Raw genomic sequence first — 17,135 nt, 5'->3', positions numbered from 1 at the left:
TTAGAAACAACAAATACCCACCATTTGCTTCAACGTGGATGGAACTGGAGGGTATTATGCTGAGTGAGGTAAGTCAATTGGAGAAGGACAAACATTATATGTTCTCATTCATTTGGGGAATATAAATAATAGTGAAAGGGAATATAAGGGAAGGGAGAAGAAATGTGTGGGAAATATCAGAAAGGGAGACAGAAGATAGAGACTCCTAACTCTGGGAAACGAACTAGGGGTGGTGGAAGGGGAGGATGGCGGGGGGTAGGGGTGAATGGGTGATGGTCACTGAAGGGGGCACTTGACGGGATGAGCACTGGGTGTTCTTCTGTATGTTGGTAAGTTGAACACCTATAAAAAATTAATTTATTAAAAAAAAACCAGAATGGAAGTGTCGGGGCACCTCGGTGGCTCATTAATAGCTCTCTCTCCCAGTGTCTAAAATAGCCCCCATGAAATGCTCAATAAATGCAGTGTTTAGAAATGAATACATTAATTTCAAAGAAAATTCTCTGGTCTTGAATTTTTATTCTTTTTTTCCCATAATTAGGCTATATGCTGATTAAATAGCCTCTTCATAGAAGCTTTTACTTCCTGGTTACGAAGGGTATAAATCACAGGATTCAACAAAGGAAAGATCACTGTGTGAAAAAGAGAAACCACTTTGTCAGCTGGGAAGGCTCTGAAGGGGCGAGTGTAGATGAAGATGCCGGGCCCAAACATAAGAAATATAACAATGATATGGGTGGTGCATGTGGATACTGCCTTGTTCTTCCCCTCAGAGGAGGACCCATGTACACGGCAGAGGATCACTGCATATGAGGCCAGAAGGCCCAGGAAGCACAAGAGGGTCATCAGACCACTATTGAAGACCATCAGAAGCTCCACCACAAAGGTGTCTGTGCAGGCCAGCTTGATGACCTGCGGCACATCACAGAAGAAGTTATCCAGTCGGTTTGGGCCACAGAAGGGCAAGCGGAGGATGAGGGCCACCTGGATAATGGAGTGGACAAAGCCTCCAAGCCACAGAGCCAATAGCAAGGCATAGCAGGCTCTAGGGTTCATGACAGTTGAATAGTGTAAAGGCCGACAGATGGCGATGTAGCGGTCAAAGGCCATCACAACAAGGAGTAATCCTTCCCCTCCTCCAAGGAAGTGCAAGAAAAAGAGCTGAGTGATGCAACCCCTGTAGGAGATTACCTTCTTCTCAGAAAGGAAGTCCACCAGCATCCTGGGAGCCACAATGAAGGAGTAGGATGCATCCAGGAAAGCCAAGTTGCCCAGAAAGAAGTAGAGGGGGGCTGTGAGGCCAGGATCTGTTCTGATGGTGAGGATGATGAGGAAATTTCCAGGGAGGATGATGAAATAGAAGATTAAAACTAGCACAAAGACCAGGAGCTGAATATTTCGAGACTGGGTTAGACCAAGAAGGATGAATTCTTTCACCACCGTACTGTTGTTATTTTCCATCTCCTCCGCCTGCAGTACATCAAGAAGCAGATTTCATTGTTATTACTATTTCTTCCAGCTAGATCCTCACTCTTCTCCAACTAAAAATATTTGACATATCTGGAGGCTCAGTCAGTTAAGTGTCAGACTCTTGATATCGGCTCAGGTCATGATCTCATGGTGGTGAGATTGAGCCCTGAGTCACGCTCCATGCTAGACATGAGCTTAAGATTATCCCTCTGCCTCTCCTGTCCCATCCTTTTCCAAAAAAAAAAAAAAATTGACCTATCTGTCACATCAGCTAAAAATCGTCTCTCAACCCTCTCCAACATCTTAGGTAAACTCCAAACCTTCTGTTAAGATCCAAATTTAAAGCAGGGAACCCAACAAAAATATTGCTTTCATACCACAACTCTTATTCCCATCCAACCATGCACTTCTATAGAATTGTTCTCTACTTTAAGAATTTGGAATCCTGCACCTTGGGATTCCTGCCTTCCTAAGTCATATAAGAAGCTTCCTATTTGAGATACAACATAACTCTATTAAGATCTTTGCATTTTAATGGTTATACTGTGCTTGAGACTTAGCTATTTTCTTGTAATTATACCTTTTTTCATTCAAGTCCATTTTTTTCCTAAGTATTTCCTTTTTTTTCCATTCCTGTGGAGTTCCTCCTTCTTGCCTACTAACTCTCTGCCTTGCCCTCTGTATTCTCTTATTAATTCTTTTATGAACCTCCTCTAGTCTGGTGTCCTTCTATTACCCTGACTCCAAACTGATAATCAGGATTCCAATGATAGCTCTACTTTCCATGTAACTTAGTTACATTCACCTAGTTATATTCCTGGTTAAATACCACTTATGTAGCCCTCCATACCTTGTTCATGCAGCTTAATTAACACTATCTAAATCTCAGTTACTTCTTCTATACTTTCGGTATCCTTAATTCGCTGATGTCCGTTGTAACAGTCAAGGGAGGAGAGCCTTTAGCCTTTCAACAAACAATACACTGCAATACAAAATTTTCCAATATACCATTTTTAAAAATAAGTTATGTCAATGCATAAAATCATAGCATAGAATAGATAGGAGTAACAATAAAGATCCTATTACAGTCTAACAAATTCCTCTCAAAGATAAGAAAACTAAGGTTACTGTGGTTACCTAAGTTTAGAATGAGTTTACTCTTTTTTTATGATTTTTTATTTATTTATTTATTTATTTATTTATTTATTTATTTATTTATGAGAGACACACACATACACACACACAGAGAGGCAGAGACACGGGCAGAGGGAGAAGCAGGCTCCATGCAGGAAGCCCAACATGGGACTCGATCTGGGGTCTCCAGGGTCACGCTCTGGGCTGAAGGGTTAGGGGTTAGGCTAAACTGTTGAGCTGCCCGGGCTGCCCTAGTTTTCTCTTTGGTTCTGATTGACCAGTAGTGGAAGAATGCAAGTGTGTTCTATTTCGTTTAAATAAAGAAATTACTAACTCAGCCTTAATCAGTGGATATTCTTTTTTGTGTACTTAAATAAAAATAATATTGATAGTCTAAAAATCACTCATTTATAGAGCCTAAAATTAGAAGATGAACCTTTCTAAGTTATTGTGGGAAAAATACAGACTTAAGGCACAGGCTATTAAAGTGGGGTATGCTCATTAAAGAAGGGACACATGATGATTCATTGAGGAGTGAACAGAATATAGTATATATGTATATATATATATATAAAACAAGTATATAATTGTGCATATTTGTACATATTGTGTTTTAATTTTATTCTTTTCAAAATACTATTTTTTGATATATATATTGATATAATGGTACTTATAAATAAATTGCATATACTTAAGGTACATGTTAAAAATGTTTTGTCATAGGTATGAAATATTCTTAGAGTTTGAATATTGCTAATCTACAGAAAAATATAATGCAATATATACCAGTATATACCAATATATATGCTCCTCTATACTATTTAACTAAATAGCACAGTTGTTTTTAAGTAAGCTCTGTGGAATATAGGGTACCAAAAAAGGGAAAATATTTGACAGAAAATGCTAATGAGTAAGTAATTAGAATGAAAGACTGGAAGAGAAAAGGGTGATGGAAATAAAGGAGAGAAATAGAAAAGTAAAAACAAAACAAAACAAAACAGTAAGTCTATATAGTTCATTGTTAGGATACATATTTTAGGAAACATTAAAAATATCTGTTTTAAGTATCTCTGGAGCTGAATAGATAATATACAAGTTTCCATGTTTCACTCCAAGCCACAGGTGGAATTTATGAAAGTCATGATTTCACATATTAATCAGTATATATACACAGTATACACATATATACAAATACTAGACACACACACAGGGAAAGTGAGACCTACAGAAAATTTTAACTATGCTACTCAAAACAATCTACACATTCAATCTACACATTCAACATTTTTCACAGAGCTGAAACAAACAATCTTAATTTGTATGTAACCAGAAAAGACCCTGAATAGCCAAAGTAATGTTGAAAAAGAAAACCAAAACTGGAGGCATCACAATTCCGGACTTCAAACTGTATCACAAAGCTGCAGTCATCAAGACAATATGGTACTGACACAAAAATAGACATACAGATCAATGGAACAGAATAGAAAACCCAGAAATGGACCCTCAATTGATCTTCGACAAGCTGAAAAGAATATCCAATGGAAAAAAGACAGTCTCTTCAACAAATGGTGTTGGGAAATTTTGACAGCCATTCTTTTTGTAGAAGAATGAAACTGGACCACTTCTTAACCATACATACACAAAAATAAAATAAAAATGGATGAAAGACCTAAATGTGAGATAGGAATCCACCCAAATCCTAGAGGAGAACCTAGGCAGCAATGTCTTTGGCCTCTGCTGTAACAACTTCTTGCCAGACACACCTCCAAAGGCAAGAGAAACAAAAGCAAAAATGGATTATCAGGACTTCATCAAGATAAAAAGCTTTTATACAACTAGGATCAACAAAACTAAAAGGAACCTACAGAATAGAAGATATTTGCAAACGTCTTATCAGATAAAGGGCTAGTTTCCAAAATATGTGAAGAATTTAAAAACTTAACAACCAAGAAACAAAAAATCCAGTCAAGAAATGGGTGGAAGACATGAACATATGTTTCTTCAAAGAAGACATGCAAATGGCCTACAGACACATGAAAAGAAAACTTTTTTTGTAGCTCTTTAAATTAGCTTCTCTACTCACTTCTTGTTAGCATTTAAGAAGCCATTTGTCTCAACACTCATTCCATCAACTGCCTATAAAAATATATTCAGGAATGTAAGTCAAAGCCCCCTTTTACTTACTTAGTTTTCTTGAATCCTACAAGCTCAATCTGAGTGTATTATTTCATGGTGTTAGTGTTTAATGACATCTCTGAGACGGAGGCTTTCTGAAGGTCTTTATGATTAAGGCTTATTAGCCTCCACTCCACCTATTTCCAGTCTTTCATCTCTGTTTTTTTAACTATTACCTAAACAGATGTTATAACATACTACCTGACACTATCCCCTTCTCATCTATGTATCCTCTCTACCTGTGATTCTGAAATGGTAGCTCACGTAAATCCAGATAATTGTGTATGAGATGATCATTTTTCTAGGTAAAATAAAACAAATTTCTGGGAAAAAAATTTACAGATTATATGGCCTTTTTCAGAATAAAAATATCCGATTTCAGCCAATTCGTGGGAAAAGTGTTGTCAAAAAGAGGCTGAAATGAACATCTAAATCCTCACCACTGTATTTCCAATCTTCCTTGCCTTTCAGCTAATTCATAGATTCTTCTCTCTGTGGCAATGAGGATACAGTAGAGAAGTAGGGAAGGCAAAGGAGAGGGCTGCCTTCATTTTTAGGGTGGAGACACAAACACTACCAGCAAACTGTGCATATCTGGAGTGTAAACTGGTCAGACCAGCCTCTGGAGCCAGGTGTTTAGAGACCCAAGGGCCTTACTTCCCTATCTCTTTGAAACATTCACTCCTTTTCTTCCTTATGTTCTGTCCTCTTTATCTTCCCTTTTATTCATCACCAAGTCTTCATTTTCCTAATTTATTTTTATAAGTTTATGGTTTCTTTTTCCCTTTTAATTTACTGAACTCATTTTCCCCTAATTTTCTTTCCCTATTTACTTTGCTTACCTTAAATCTCACTTTTCTTTAACATTTTCGCTTCTTCCTATCATTTATTCATATTCTTTTCTATCTGAAATTTTTTCACTCTCTGTCCTCTTGTTCATTGCCACTCCACTATAGCCCATGTCTGTCTTGCCATTATATTTTAAAAACAAAACAAAAGCCCTATTTTGGTTCCTTTCAAACAAAAATGAGTGATAAGTACACTTCCCACCATATTCCATTCTTAACAGTTGGTACACAAAATAAATTTATAAGTCAGTCTTCAGTACTAACCATTTTCTCTTGAGTAGTATCCTTCTTATAGTTTACCAAATCTGAATCACTCATTAATTACTCCCCATTCCCTCATATATATTTTTTCCACATATAAGTGAATCTGATAAAAAAGATGCTTTCTCTTTATAAAATAAAGGTAAATCTCTTTAATATCATTCTAAAGAAATGAAAATGTTCAACAAAGTTTCCAAAAATCTGAGTGTAATTTCTGTCAGCATATTGATTGAAGTTTATAAGTTATTTAAGGATAAATCAGTAGTAAGTTTTACATATTAAAAATGTGGATCAAGCTAAAGAACATAATCAAGGATTTAATTGGTACTGATGCTATTGATAAACATATAAAGCACTAAACAAATATATAGGTATTAAGCCAGGAAATTCTTTCATCAGTAAAATGAGATGGTTTAAATTACTTCTAAATTTCCTAACTTTTTAAGCAATGTGATAAGATAGAACTATCCTTACTTTGGAAACCTTTTATGTGATTCTAATGCTTTTGTAGAATGAGTAAGTGTTGGCTCAGCAATTCACTAAATGTATGATCCTGGGAAAGTCACCTAGCTTTGCTTTCAGAAGGTTGTCTTTTCATCTTTCACATAGAGTAACGTGTTGACTCTGTCTGACAGGGATACAAGGATCATGATATATAAGGATGAAGGTAATAATAATAATTTATTTAAGTATGTTTAAACCAAAATGAACTCTGCAAATATGTAGATGTTAAGAGGTAGCTCTACTAAATAGATATATTGCCATGAGATCCTTTGTCAATTGCTCTAGGGTAAACCCTGAGTGATGGTGGCAACAAAAATTGGAGTGATTAATAGAAGAAATTGTGGCGGTGCAGTAAAGCTTTCATGTAAAACTGCCAATGCAGTCAATCATTTGAAATCAAGCTTTTCTAAGTTTTACAACTTTCTCTATCAAAGCTTTGTGTTGTTGAATAATAGAACCATAGGCAAGAGAAGAAACTCTAAAATTTACTGAGTATGGATATTAAGAGATCTGGGCTAATCTGCAAAATCATAAAATCTGTTAAGCTTTTTTTTCTCTGGAGGCTTTAGCCTAACTTTCTGTATCTTTCTCCCTTTCATCCATATTTTATAAGAATAATAAAACATATCATTCATTCTTATGTTCCTTGATTTTAATACCAGATGTCAATTCTGTGAAGGCTCTTGATAATTCTACTTAATTATGATAAGAGAATGAAAGTTTTGTCCACCATTAAAGTAATTCCAAACATCAAGAGCATTAGAGATCTATTAGGGTGGAGGGTAGAAAATGCCACCCTGCTGAATTTAGGTCTTTGCCTCTGCTATTCCTACTGAAACTCTGACCTCTATTCCATTGTATTCCAATGCAGCAGATGAAACAGTAGAATAGCTGTGATATCTTCTCTGTTGTCCTCTCCTTGTTTCTTGTAAATATGAATATTACTCTCATCCTTGGAAATTTGAGTCTCCAGGGGTTTTATGTAATTCTCACAAGTAGCCATCCTTCCTCACAAAGGAACCTTAGGTTTTGAGATCTCCTTTAACACTTTACAATACAATGGAGACTGGAGACTGCTTTGGAGACTGGGACTGCCAGGACCCTACTGAATATTTCCAGAGGGAGCTGTTAGAATGTGAGCTAAATTAGGCATATGGAAATACCAGAGCTTTGGAAGGGATAAATATTTTAAAATATGTCATATAGTGCCACACTGGGTTAATTCTGAATTCTAAAATCAAAGTCCTATTGGTAAATGAGATAATAGAACCCTATCTGGAAGCATATTTATTAGGTCAAAAGTAAATAGAAGATTAAGAAAACTCATTTATACTTATAATAACCACTCAAATGTAAATAAACGATGAAATATTTATACATATATATATATATTTCCATAGATATATATAGATATAGATATATAGATGTCAAGAAAGCAAGCAGGAACAGGATGACAAGGTGAGAAAAGTGAGGTATTTGCCTTAGGCACAAAATTTATCAGGGCACCAAAAACTTTAATAATCAAAATAAGTACCATTTTAATGCGATATTTTAAAAATCACAGTTAATGTGAAAATTGTGAACAGAATAATGAAATTTTTAAATAAAGATACCAAAATTACAGATATTTCCTTTTGTGTGAAATCCCAGTATGGCTCAGCATAACACTCGCTGATCATATCTTTATTTAAAGTTTGGCATTTACTTTCCTCATTGTGGATTTTTAAAAAAGATTTGATTTTTAAAAAAATATTAATTAAAATATTGTTTATCTTTATTACTAAGTTGGGGTTTTTTTGGTCACTCCCTTAGATTTTACACTCAAGGCAAGTGCTTTACTCATTGTCCATATCACCATGATCTGGCCCTGAGAGCAAATCATGTGGCCAAGTCAATAAATGAGTATGTAAACAATATGCAGAGAAAATATAAATAATGCTCATGAAGACTTTGAAGGCATAATCCTTCTTAGAGAGAAGAACCGTTTCCTTAAGGGAAAATGACTTCTCAAATAGGATGTGAAAAGATATATCATGATCTCAGTATTTGTTGTTTATTCACTTTTACTCTGCTCAGCAAAAACAAAAATGAGTAACTTTTTATTGCTTTCATTACAGATTATTATTTTTTTATAAATTTATTTTTTATTGGTGTTCAATTTGACAACATATAGAATAACACCCAGTGCTCATCCCATCAAGTGCCCCCTCAGTGCCTGTCACCCAGTCACCCCCCGCCCACCTCCCCTTCCACCACTCCTAGTTCGTTTCCCAGAATTAGGAGTCTTTCATGTTACAGATTATTTTTTAAAATTTCTTTTTATTGGAGTTCAATTTGCCAACATATAGCATAACACCCAGTGCTCATCCCATCAAGTGCCCTCCTCAGTGCCCATCACACAGTCACCTAAACCCCCTGCACACCTCCCTTTCCACCACCCCTTGTTCGTTTCCCAGAGTTAGGAGTCTTTCATGTTCTGTCTCCCTCTCTGATTTTTCCCACTCATTTTCTTTCCTTTCCCCTTTATTCCCTTTCACTATTTTTTATATTCCCCAAATGAATGAGACCATATAATGTTTGTCCTTCTCTTTCATTACATATTATTAAAATTAATTATGGTTTAGAGCAATTAAATGCAAGTTGGTTCTGTTTTTTACATCTGCTTTTATTCTTTTGTTTTAAAGAGAAATCTGAATTTAGGAGTCACTTCACAGTTGAAATAATGTACTCCTATTTTTGTGAACTATAATTCATAATAAAATATGTATTTGTCCGAATGTATTTTCAGCTTAAAAATACAGTAGAAAAAGTAGAAAAAGGAAAGAGGAAAAAAAGAGGTAAAGAAAAGTTAGATTCTTCTGCATGTGGCTGTCCAATGTTCCCAGCACCATTTATTAAAATGACTGTCCATGGTGGAAGGGGAGGAGGGCGGGGGGTGGGGGTGAATGGGTGACGGGCACTGAGGGGGACACTTGATGGGAGGAGCACTGGGTGTTATTCTGTATGTTGGTAAATTGAACACCAATAAAAATTATTAAAAAATAATAATAAAATAAAATAAAATGACTGTCCTTTTCCCAGTAGATAGTCTTTCCTGCTTTGTTGAATATTAGTTGACCATAGAATGAGGGTCCACTTCTGGATTCTCTATTCTGTTCCATTGATCTATGTGTCTGTTTTTGTGCCAGGACCACACTGTCTTGATGATCACATCTTTGTAGTACAACCTGAAATCCGGCATTGTGATGACCCCAGCTCTGGTTTCTTTTTTAATATTCCGCTGGCTATTCAGGGTCTTTTCTGATTCCACACAAATCTTAAGATGATTTGTTCCAACTCTCTGAAGAAAGTCCATGGTATTTTGATAGGGATTGCATTAAATGTGTAAATTGCCCTGGGTAACACAGACATTTTCACAATATTAATTCTTCCATTCCGTGAGTGTAGAATATTTTTCCATCTCATTGTGACTTCCTCAATTTCTTTCAGAAGTGTTCTGTAGTTTTTAGGGTATAGATCATTTACCTCTTTGGTTAGGTTTATTCCTAGGTATCTTATGCTTTTGTGTGCAATTGTAAATGTGATTGACTCCTTAATTTCTCTTTCTTCAGTCTCATTGTCAGTGTATAGAAATGCCACTGATTTCTGGGCATTGATTTTTGTATCCTGCCACACTGCCAAAATGCTGTATGAGTTCTAGCAACCTTGGGGTGGAGTCTTTTGGGTTTTCTATGTACAGTATCTTGTCATCTGTAAAGAGGGAGAGTTTGGCTTCTTCTTTTCCAGTTTGAATGCCTTTTATTTCTTTTTGCTGTCTTATTGCTGAGGCTCGGACTTCTAGGACTGTGTTGAATAGCAGTGGTGAGAGTGGACATCCCTGTCATGTTCCTGATCTTAGGGGAAAGACTCTCAGTATTCCTCCATTGAGAATGATATTTGCTGTGGGCTCTTTGTAGATCGCTTTTAAGATGCTGAGGAATATTCTCTCTATCCCTACACTCTTAAGAGTTTTGATTAAATGGATGCTGTATTTTGTCAAATGCTTGTTCTGCATCTATTGAGAAGGTCATATGGTTTTTGTTTTTTCTGTTGATGTGATTTTTCATGTTGATTGTTTTACAAGTGTTGAACCAGCCTTGCATCCCAGGGATAAATTCCACTTGGTCATGGTGAATAATCTTCTTAATGTACTGTTGGATCCTATTGGCTAGTATCTTGTTTAGAATTTTTGCATCTGCGTTCATCAGGGATATTGGTCTCTAATTCACCCTTCTGGTAGGGTCTTTGGTTTTGGAATAAAGGTGATGCTGGCCTCACAAAACGAATTTGGAAGTATTTCCTCCCTTTCTATCCTTCAGAACAGCTTTAGTAGAATAGGTATGATTTCTTCTTTAAACATTTGATAGAATTCTCCTGGGAAGCCATCTGGTCCTGGACTTTTGTGTCTTGGGAGGTTTTTGATGGCTGCTTCAATTTATTGGCCTGTTATTGGCCTGTTCAGGGAAAATTGAACAGCCACGTGCAGAAGAATGGAACTAGACCATTCTCTTACACCAGACACAGAGATAAACTCAAAATGGATGAAAGATCTAAATGGGAGAGAAGAATCCATCAAGACCCTAGAGGAGTACACAAGCAACTCCCTTTTTGAACTTGGCCACAGCAACTTCTTGCAAGATACATCTATGAAAGCAAGGGAAACAAAAGCAAAAATGAACTATTGGGACTTAAGATAAAAAGCTGCACAGCAAAAGAAACAGTCAACAGGACTAAAAGACAACCTACAGAATGGGAGAAGGTATTTGCAAATGACGTATCAGATAAAGGGCTAGTGTCCAAAATCTATAAAGAACTTATTAAACTCAACACCCAAGAAACAAATAATCCAATCATGAAATGGGCAAAAGACATGAACAGAAATTTCAGAGGAAGACATAGACATGGCCAACAAGCACATGAGAAAATGCTCTGCATCCCTTGCCATCAAGGAAATACAAATCAAAACCACAATTAGATACCCAATGGTCATGCCAGTGAGAATGGGGAAAATTAACAAGGCAGGAAACATCAAATGTTGGAAAGGATGTGGAGAAAGGGGAACCCTCTTGCACTGTTGGTGGGAATGTGAACTGGTGCAGCCACTCTGGAAAACTGTGTGGAGGTTCCTCAAAGAGTTAAAAATAGATCTGCCCTATGACCCTGCAATTGCACTGCTGGGGATTTACCCCAAGATACAGAGGCAGTGAAAAGCTGAGACACTTGCCCCCCAATGTTTATAGCAGCAATGTCCACAATAGCCAAACTGTGGAAGGAGCCCTAGTGTCCACTGAAAGATGAATGGATAAAAAGATGTGGTCTATAAAGATTTTTTTGTTTATTCATTTATGAGAGAGAGAGAGAGAGAGAGAGGCAGAGGGAGAAGAAGGCTCCATGCAGGAGCCTGATGTGGGACTCAATCTCTGGTCTCCAGGATCATTCCCTGGGCCAAAGGCAGGGGCCAAACTGCTGAGCCACCCCGGGATCCCCAGATGTGGTCTATATATACAAGGGAATACTACTCAGCCATTAGAAAGGATGAATACTCACCATTTGCTTCGATGTGGATGGAACTGGAGGGTATTATGGTGAGTGAAGTAAGTCAATCAGAGAAGGAGAAACATTATATGGTTTCACTCATACAGAGAATATATAAAATAATGAAAGGGATTATAGGGGAAAGGAGAAAATGAGTGGGAAAAATCAGACAGGATGACAGAACAAGAGAGACTCCTAACTCAGGGAGGCAAATAAGGGGTAGTGGAAGAGGAGGTGGGCAGGGGGATGGGGTGACTGGGTGACAGGCAGTGAGGGGAATACTGGACAGGAGAAGCACTGGGTGCTATACTCTATGTTGGCAAATAGAACTCTAATAAAAAAATACACACACACACACACACACACACAAAAGAAAGCTAGAATGATCAAAATATAGAACAAGAAAACATAAAGGAGACACAAATGGAAAGTCAATTATATATATATATAATTATATGTATATATATATATATATATATATATATATATATATATATATATAAACATATGTGGAGTATTAGCCCTGTCTTGAACTAGGTTAGTGTCCTGCCACAAAAGACCCTTAAAAATAGGATATTTTTCTGTAATTAGGAGCATAATCTGAGACTTTCTCACTTTTTAATATTTACCCCAATACGTAAGATAAAATTAATCAGAAGATTTAAACTAGCTCAGAGTAGAGGCTTTTTAACCCAGCTGAGAAATATTTATCATGTTAGACAGACTTACAATTTGAGGAAAAAAACAAACAAATGATTAAAATGATTTTCAAAAGTTGTAACCTCAGGTTGACTTAAGATTTGTATAGCTAATTTACTGATCCAAAAGCATACACATAAAAATAACTCATTACAGCGAAAATATTACCTGATAGTAAAAAGCTAAGGATATAGTACTGGCTTCAATCTATAACATTCCATGGCTTTGAAAAATAACACCACTTTTCTCAGACTGTTTCCCCACCTATAGATGGGGTATTTTTATTTTTTGTTTTGTTTTGTTTTTGTTTAACAATGATTTATTTGAGAGAAAGCATGACCAGGAGGGGTGAGGGAGAAGGACAGAGAATCTCAAGTAGACTCTGCACTGAGCACCATACATGGGGATCCATCTTATGACCCTGAGATCACAATCTGAGCTGAAACCAAGGGTCAGACACTCAACTGACTGTATCACCCAGGGGCCTGGGGTATTTTTGTTTTTGTTTTTTTAAATATTAAGATAATGAATAATTTATCTCTATTACTGAGTTTTCTTGACACTCCCTTAGATTCTGTACACAATTCAACAATCACTTACTGTCTACCATGAGCCAGGTAGTATTTTAAGTGTCCCTGCAATGCAATGCAGTACAGACAAGACAAACAACATCCCTTGTTCTTTGAGATTTTACATTCTAATACAGGGACACAGACAATAAGCAAGAAGGAAAGAGAACATGAGATACTAATGAAAATATAACACTCTGTTGGAGAAATCTTGCGAAAAATACTGCTATTTTAGATAGCAGTATTGGTCAGGGATGGTCTTTTGTGGCAGTTTCATAAAATGAGATATCAAGGTCTCAAAGAAAACAAGCTAGAGAGAAGTCATCGAAAAGAAAGATCTGGTGTTCTGAGGAACAGAAAACAGGCCAGGGTGCCCAGAGAGTAAAAAATTTATATACAGAGAAAATTCCTTCCTACCTTTGTCCTATACCCATATATTCCACACACAATTCCTGATAAGAAACAGCTATGATTCTTTGTGTATCTTCCCAAAAGCATTATACATACATAAGTAAATGGATTGTACATTATTTTCTCCCTATTAATAAACAAATGTGATAAATATCCCAAAATAAAGGAATATTCAAATAAATTTTAATAACAGCATAAAAGTCAATACTTCTTTCATAGGTATTTAAAATATTATATATATAAAATATGTAAACCTATAATACTTATGCTCTTGTATAAGATAGATTCCAGAATATTTTTTAAAGTTTATACATGCTGAAAAATGTAGAAAATATATTCCAAAATTTTATATACATTCTCTGACTTTTTTCCTATTGTGTATATGTATCTCAACAACTCCTTTATACCACAACCATTTAAAAAAAATTTATTAACACCAGATTATGTAAAACTCTATAATGTCTACTTCAAAATTTCCCATTTTGCTTTTTACAATAATAAAAAAGTATTCAATTACTCATTCTCTTCTTACCAACCATACTGAAATCTACCAGAGAAAGTCATTGTGCCAAGAGACCAAATACAGAAATTAATAAGACAAACACTAACTTCAAGAAAGGCAGAAAATTGTGAATACAAATAAAATTTAAATAATTGTGAGATGCTTAAAAAAGAACTATATTTAGAGTATTATAAGAAAAAACAGAAGCGAACATAGTGTGGAGTGTTAGAAATATTTCAAGATGGAAGAAACGTTATGGCTGAGTCTTGTTTGAAATATTCACTAGAAAATGGTAAGAGGAGACCACAGGAAGTGCAAAGGTATCAAAGAATCCAAACTATGCATGTGCAGAAATAGTAACAGGCAAGATTGGAAAAATAAGGTAATTGTTAAGAGTAGTTGTACTTGATTAAGTTTACAATTCTGCAAAAGAAAATTCAGGAAATACCATGAGACTACTGTTGCTACACTAAATTTAAGGGATCTATCTTTCTGACTTGATAAAATTTACAACTTCTCAGTATATGGTTTACATATCATGTACATATATCATCAGAATAAATTCATTTTTCAAAAGCATACTCTTACATTTAAAATTCAGAATTTATTATGACATTCAACATGGCAAGTCTTAATCTGATAGATTTTATTCTATGATATAAAACAAATTTCAACACATTTTTAAAATTGAAGTCATATCAAATATGTTCTTAGACCACAATGAAATTAAACTGGAAGTATATTAAGTTAATTTCCAAATATTACAGGAAAAAAACCACTCTAAATAACCCATGAATAAGAAGATCAAAGTAGAGATTAGAAATATTTTTAATTGAATGAAAATGAGAACACAATTTAAAAACATATGCAAGATGTAGATAAAGCAGTGTTTAGAGGGAAATGTGTAGCATCAATTGAATGTATTTAAAGAGTATAACAAAGGGTTTAAATCAATAACCTAATCTTCCACTTTAGAAAAAGAATGGTAAATTAAATCCAAAGAAAGAAGGAATGGAATAACATAAATCCAAGAAGAAATATTAAGAAACAGAAAAGCAATAGAGAAAAATAAATAAGAACAAAAAGCTAATTCTTTGTAAAGAATAAGAAAATTTATAAAACTTTAGCCAGACTAATCAAGAAAAAAATACAAAAATATCAATATCAGGAATTAAAGAGGGGCAATAACTATAGATAATACAAAAATTAAAAGAATATTAAGGAAACATTATGAGCAACTTATGCCAGTGAACCTGATAACTTAATTGAGCACACAAAATTCTAAAGACATTACCTACAAAAGCTAACTCTAGAAGAAGTACACTGAATAGCTGTGTATCTATTAAATAAATTCAATTTGTACTTAAAAATTTCCCATGAAAAAAACTTCAGACCTAGATGGATCCTGCAGTGAAATCTACCAAACATTTATTGAAGAAATGATACTAATTTTACACAGACTCTAAAAAAAACAGTATGAAAGGGAAGATATTTTCTAATATCCTCTAATTTCTTCTTGTACACATTCAGTTATTTAAGTTTCTGGCTTTAAAAAAAGTCTTAATTTGCAAGTATATGCAGTTTTTTTTTCTTAATTATTTCAAATTCAACTCCATCGTGGTCAGAAAATATACTGGTCTATCTTGACGAATGCTTCATTGCACCCAAAAAGAATGTGTGTTCTTCATTTTTGGGTACAATACTCTATAAATAGCAACTAGGTTAAGTTTGTTTCTTGTCGTTTGACTCTTCTATACCCTTACTGATTTTTTTAAATCACATATTCTACCAATTTTCAAAAAAAGTTATTAAACTCTCAATCTATGATTTTGGATTCTCCATTTCTTTATTTAGATATGTCTGTGTTCATGCATAAATTGTTGTTACTAGCGGATTCACATTTATTGTTATGTCTTGATGAATTGACACTTTTATCACTATAAAATTATTTTATAAAGACCTAGTGGTCCTTGGAATTTACTTTGTTATTAATACAACTATACCAAAAAATGGTTACTGTTTGCATGGTAGAAAAGATACATAATTAAGAGAGAGAAAGGGGGACAGAGAGAGGTTGTTTATTATAATGAATTGGTTTGTGTGATTATGGAAGTGGAGAAGTCCTACAATCTGCCATCTGTGAAATAAAAACCCAGGAAAGACAGTTCTGTCATTCAGTCCAAGTTTAAAGGCCTGAGAACCAGGGGAGCTGATAAATTCCAGTCCAATGTCTAGAAGAGACAAAGTGAAATATACCAGCTCAATCAGTGAAGAAAGCAAGCAAGCAATCCCCACCCCCCCCCCCCCATTCAGGCCCATCAATGGGTTGAATGACACCTACCCACGATGGAAGGGCAATCGACTAAGTACACCAATTTGAATACTAGTTCCATATTAACACTCTCACAGACACACCAGAAATAATGTTTAATCTGGAGACCCCATGGCCAGTTGACATATAAAATTAAATATAACATATGGCATATCATCCTCTATGCTTATGCTTGAAACATATCTTTGTATTTAAGAACTGATATAAATAATATATACTTGAATCTTGCTCTTTTATACAGTCTGAAAATCTTTCTTAAATCACATACATGGTCCATTTATATTTAATATTTTTTAAAGATTTTATTTATTTAACAGAAAGAGAGCACAAGTAAGGGGAGTAGCAGAAGGAGAGGGAGAGGCAGGCTCTATGCTGAGCAGGAAGCCTGATGTGGGGCTGGATCCCAGGAACCTGGGATCAGGATCATTACCCGAGCTGAAGGCAGATGCTTAAACAACTGAGCCACCCAGGTGCCCCCATTTACATTTAGTATTATTGTTGATATTTGAGTTAATTGTATTTGTCCCATTCTTCATTCCTTTGCATTTCTTTCCTTCCTTCTTTTGGATTGAATATTTTTTAACATTCCACTTTCTCTCCTGTAAAGACTATCTAATTAAGTGTCCTTGTATTATTTTTGTATGACTGGATGCTCT

At 35.2% G+C, this 17,135-nt stretch overlaps 1 protein-coding gene across 1 annotated transcript; it reads right to left on the bottom strand.

The window, feature by feature from the left end:
- Nucleotides 1–537: 537 nt before the first annotated feature.
- Nucleotides 538–1,464, bottom strand: LOC121483820 (olfactory receptor 4N2). Its single transcript, XM_041742350.1, has one exon. The coding sequence runs from the start codon at nucleotides 1,459–1,461 to the stop codon at nucleotides 538–540; it is 924 nt and encodes a 307-aa protein (XP_041598284.1). The 5' UTR covers nucleotides 1,462–1,464.
- Between the last annotated feature and the right edge of the window lie 15,671 nt (nucleotides 1,465–17,135).

The sequence above is a fragment of the Vulpes lagopus genome, unplaced genomic scaffold (genome assembly GCF_018345385.1).
Source record: "Vulpes lagopus strain Blue_001 unplaced genomic scaffold, ASM1834538v1 ctg153, whole genome shotgun sequence".
Classification (NCBI taxonomy): domain Eukaryota; kingdom Metazoa; phylum Chordata; class Mammalia; order Carnivora; family Canidae; genus Vulpes; species Vulpes lagopus.
Note: the sequence above shows the minus strand (reverse complement) of the source record. Positions and strands in the feature narration are given on the sequence as shown.

What these genes read in the sequence shown, in the direction of transcription:
- LOC121483820 (XM_041742350.1), bottom strand. Translation starts at nt 1,461, where the DNA reads ATGGAAAATAACAACAGTACGGTGGTGAAAGAATTCATCCTTCTTGGT.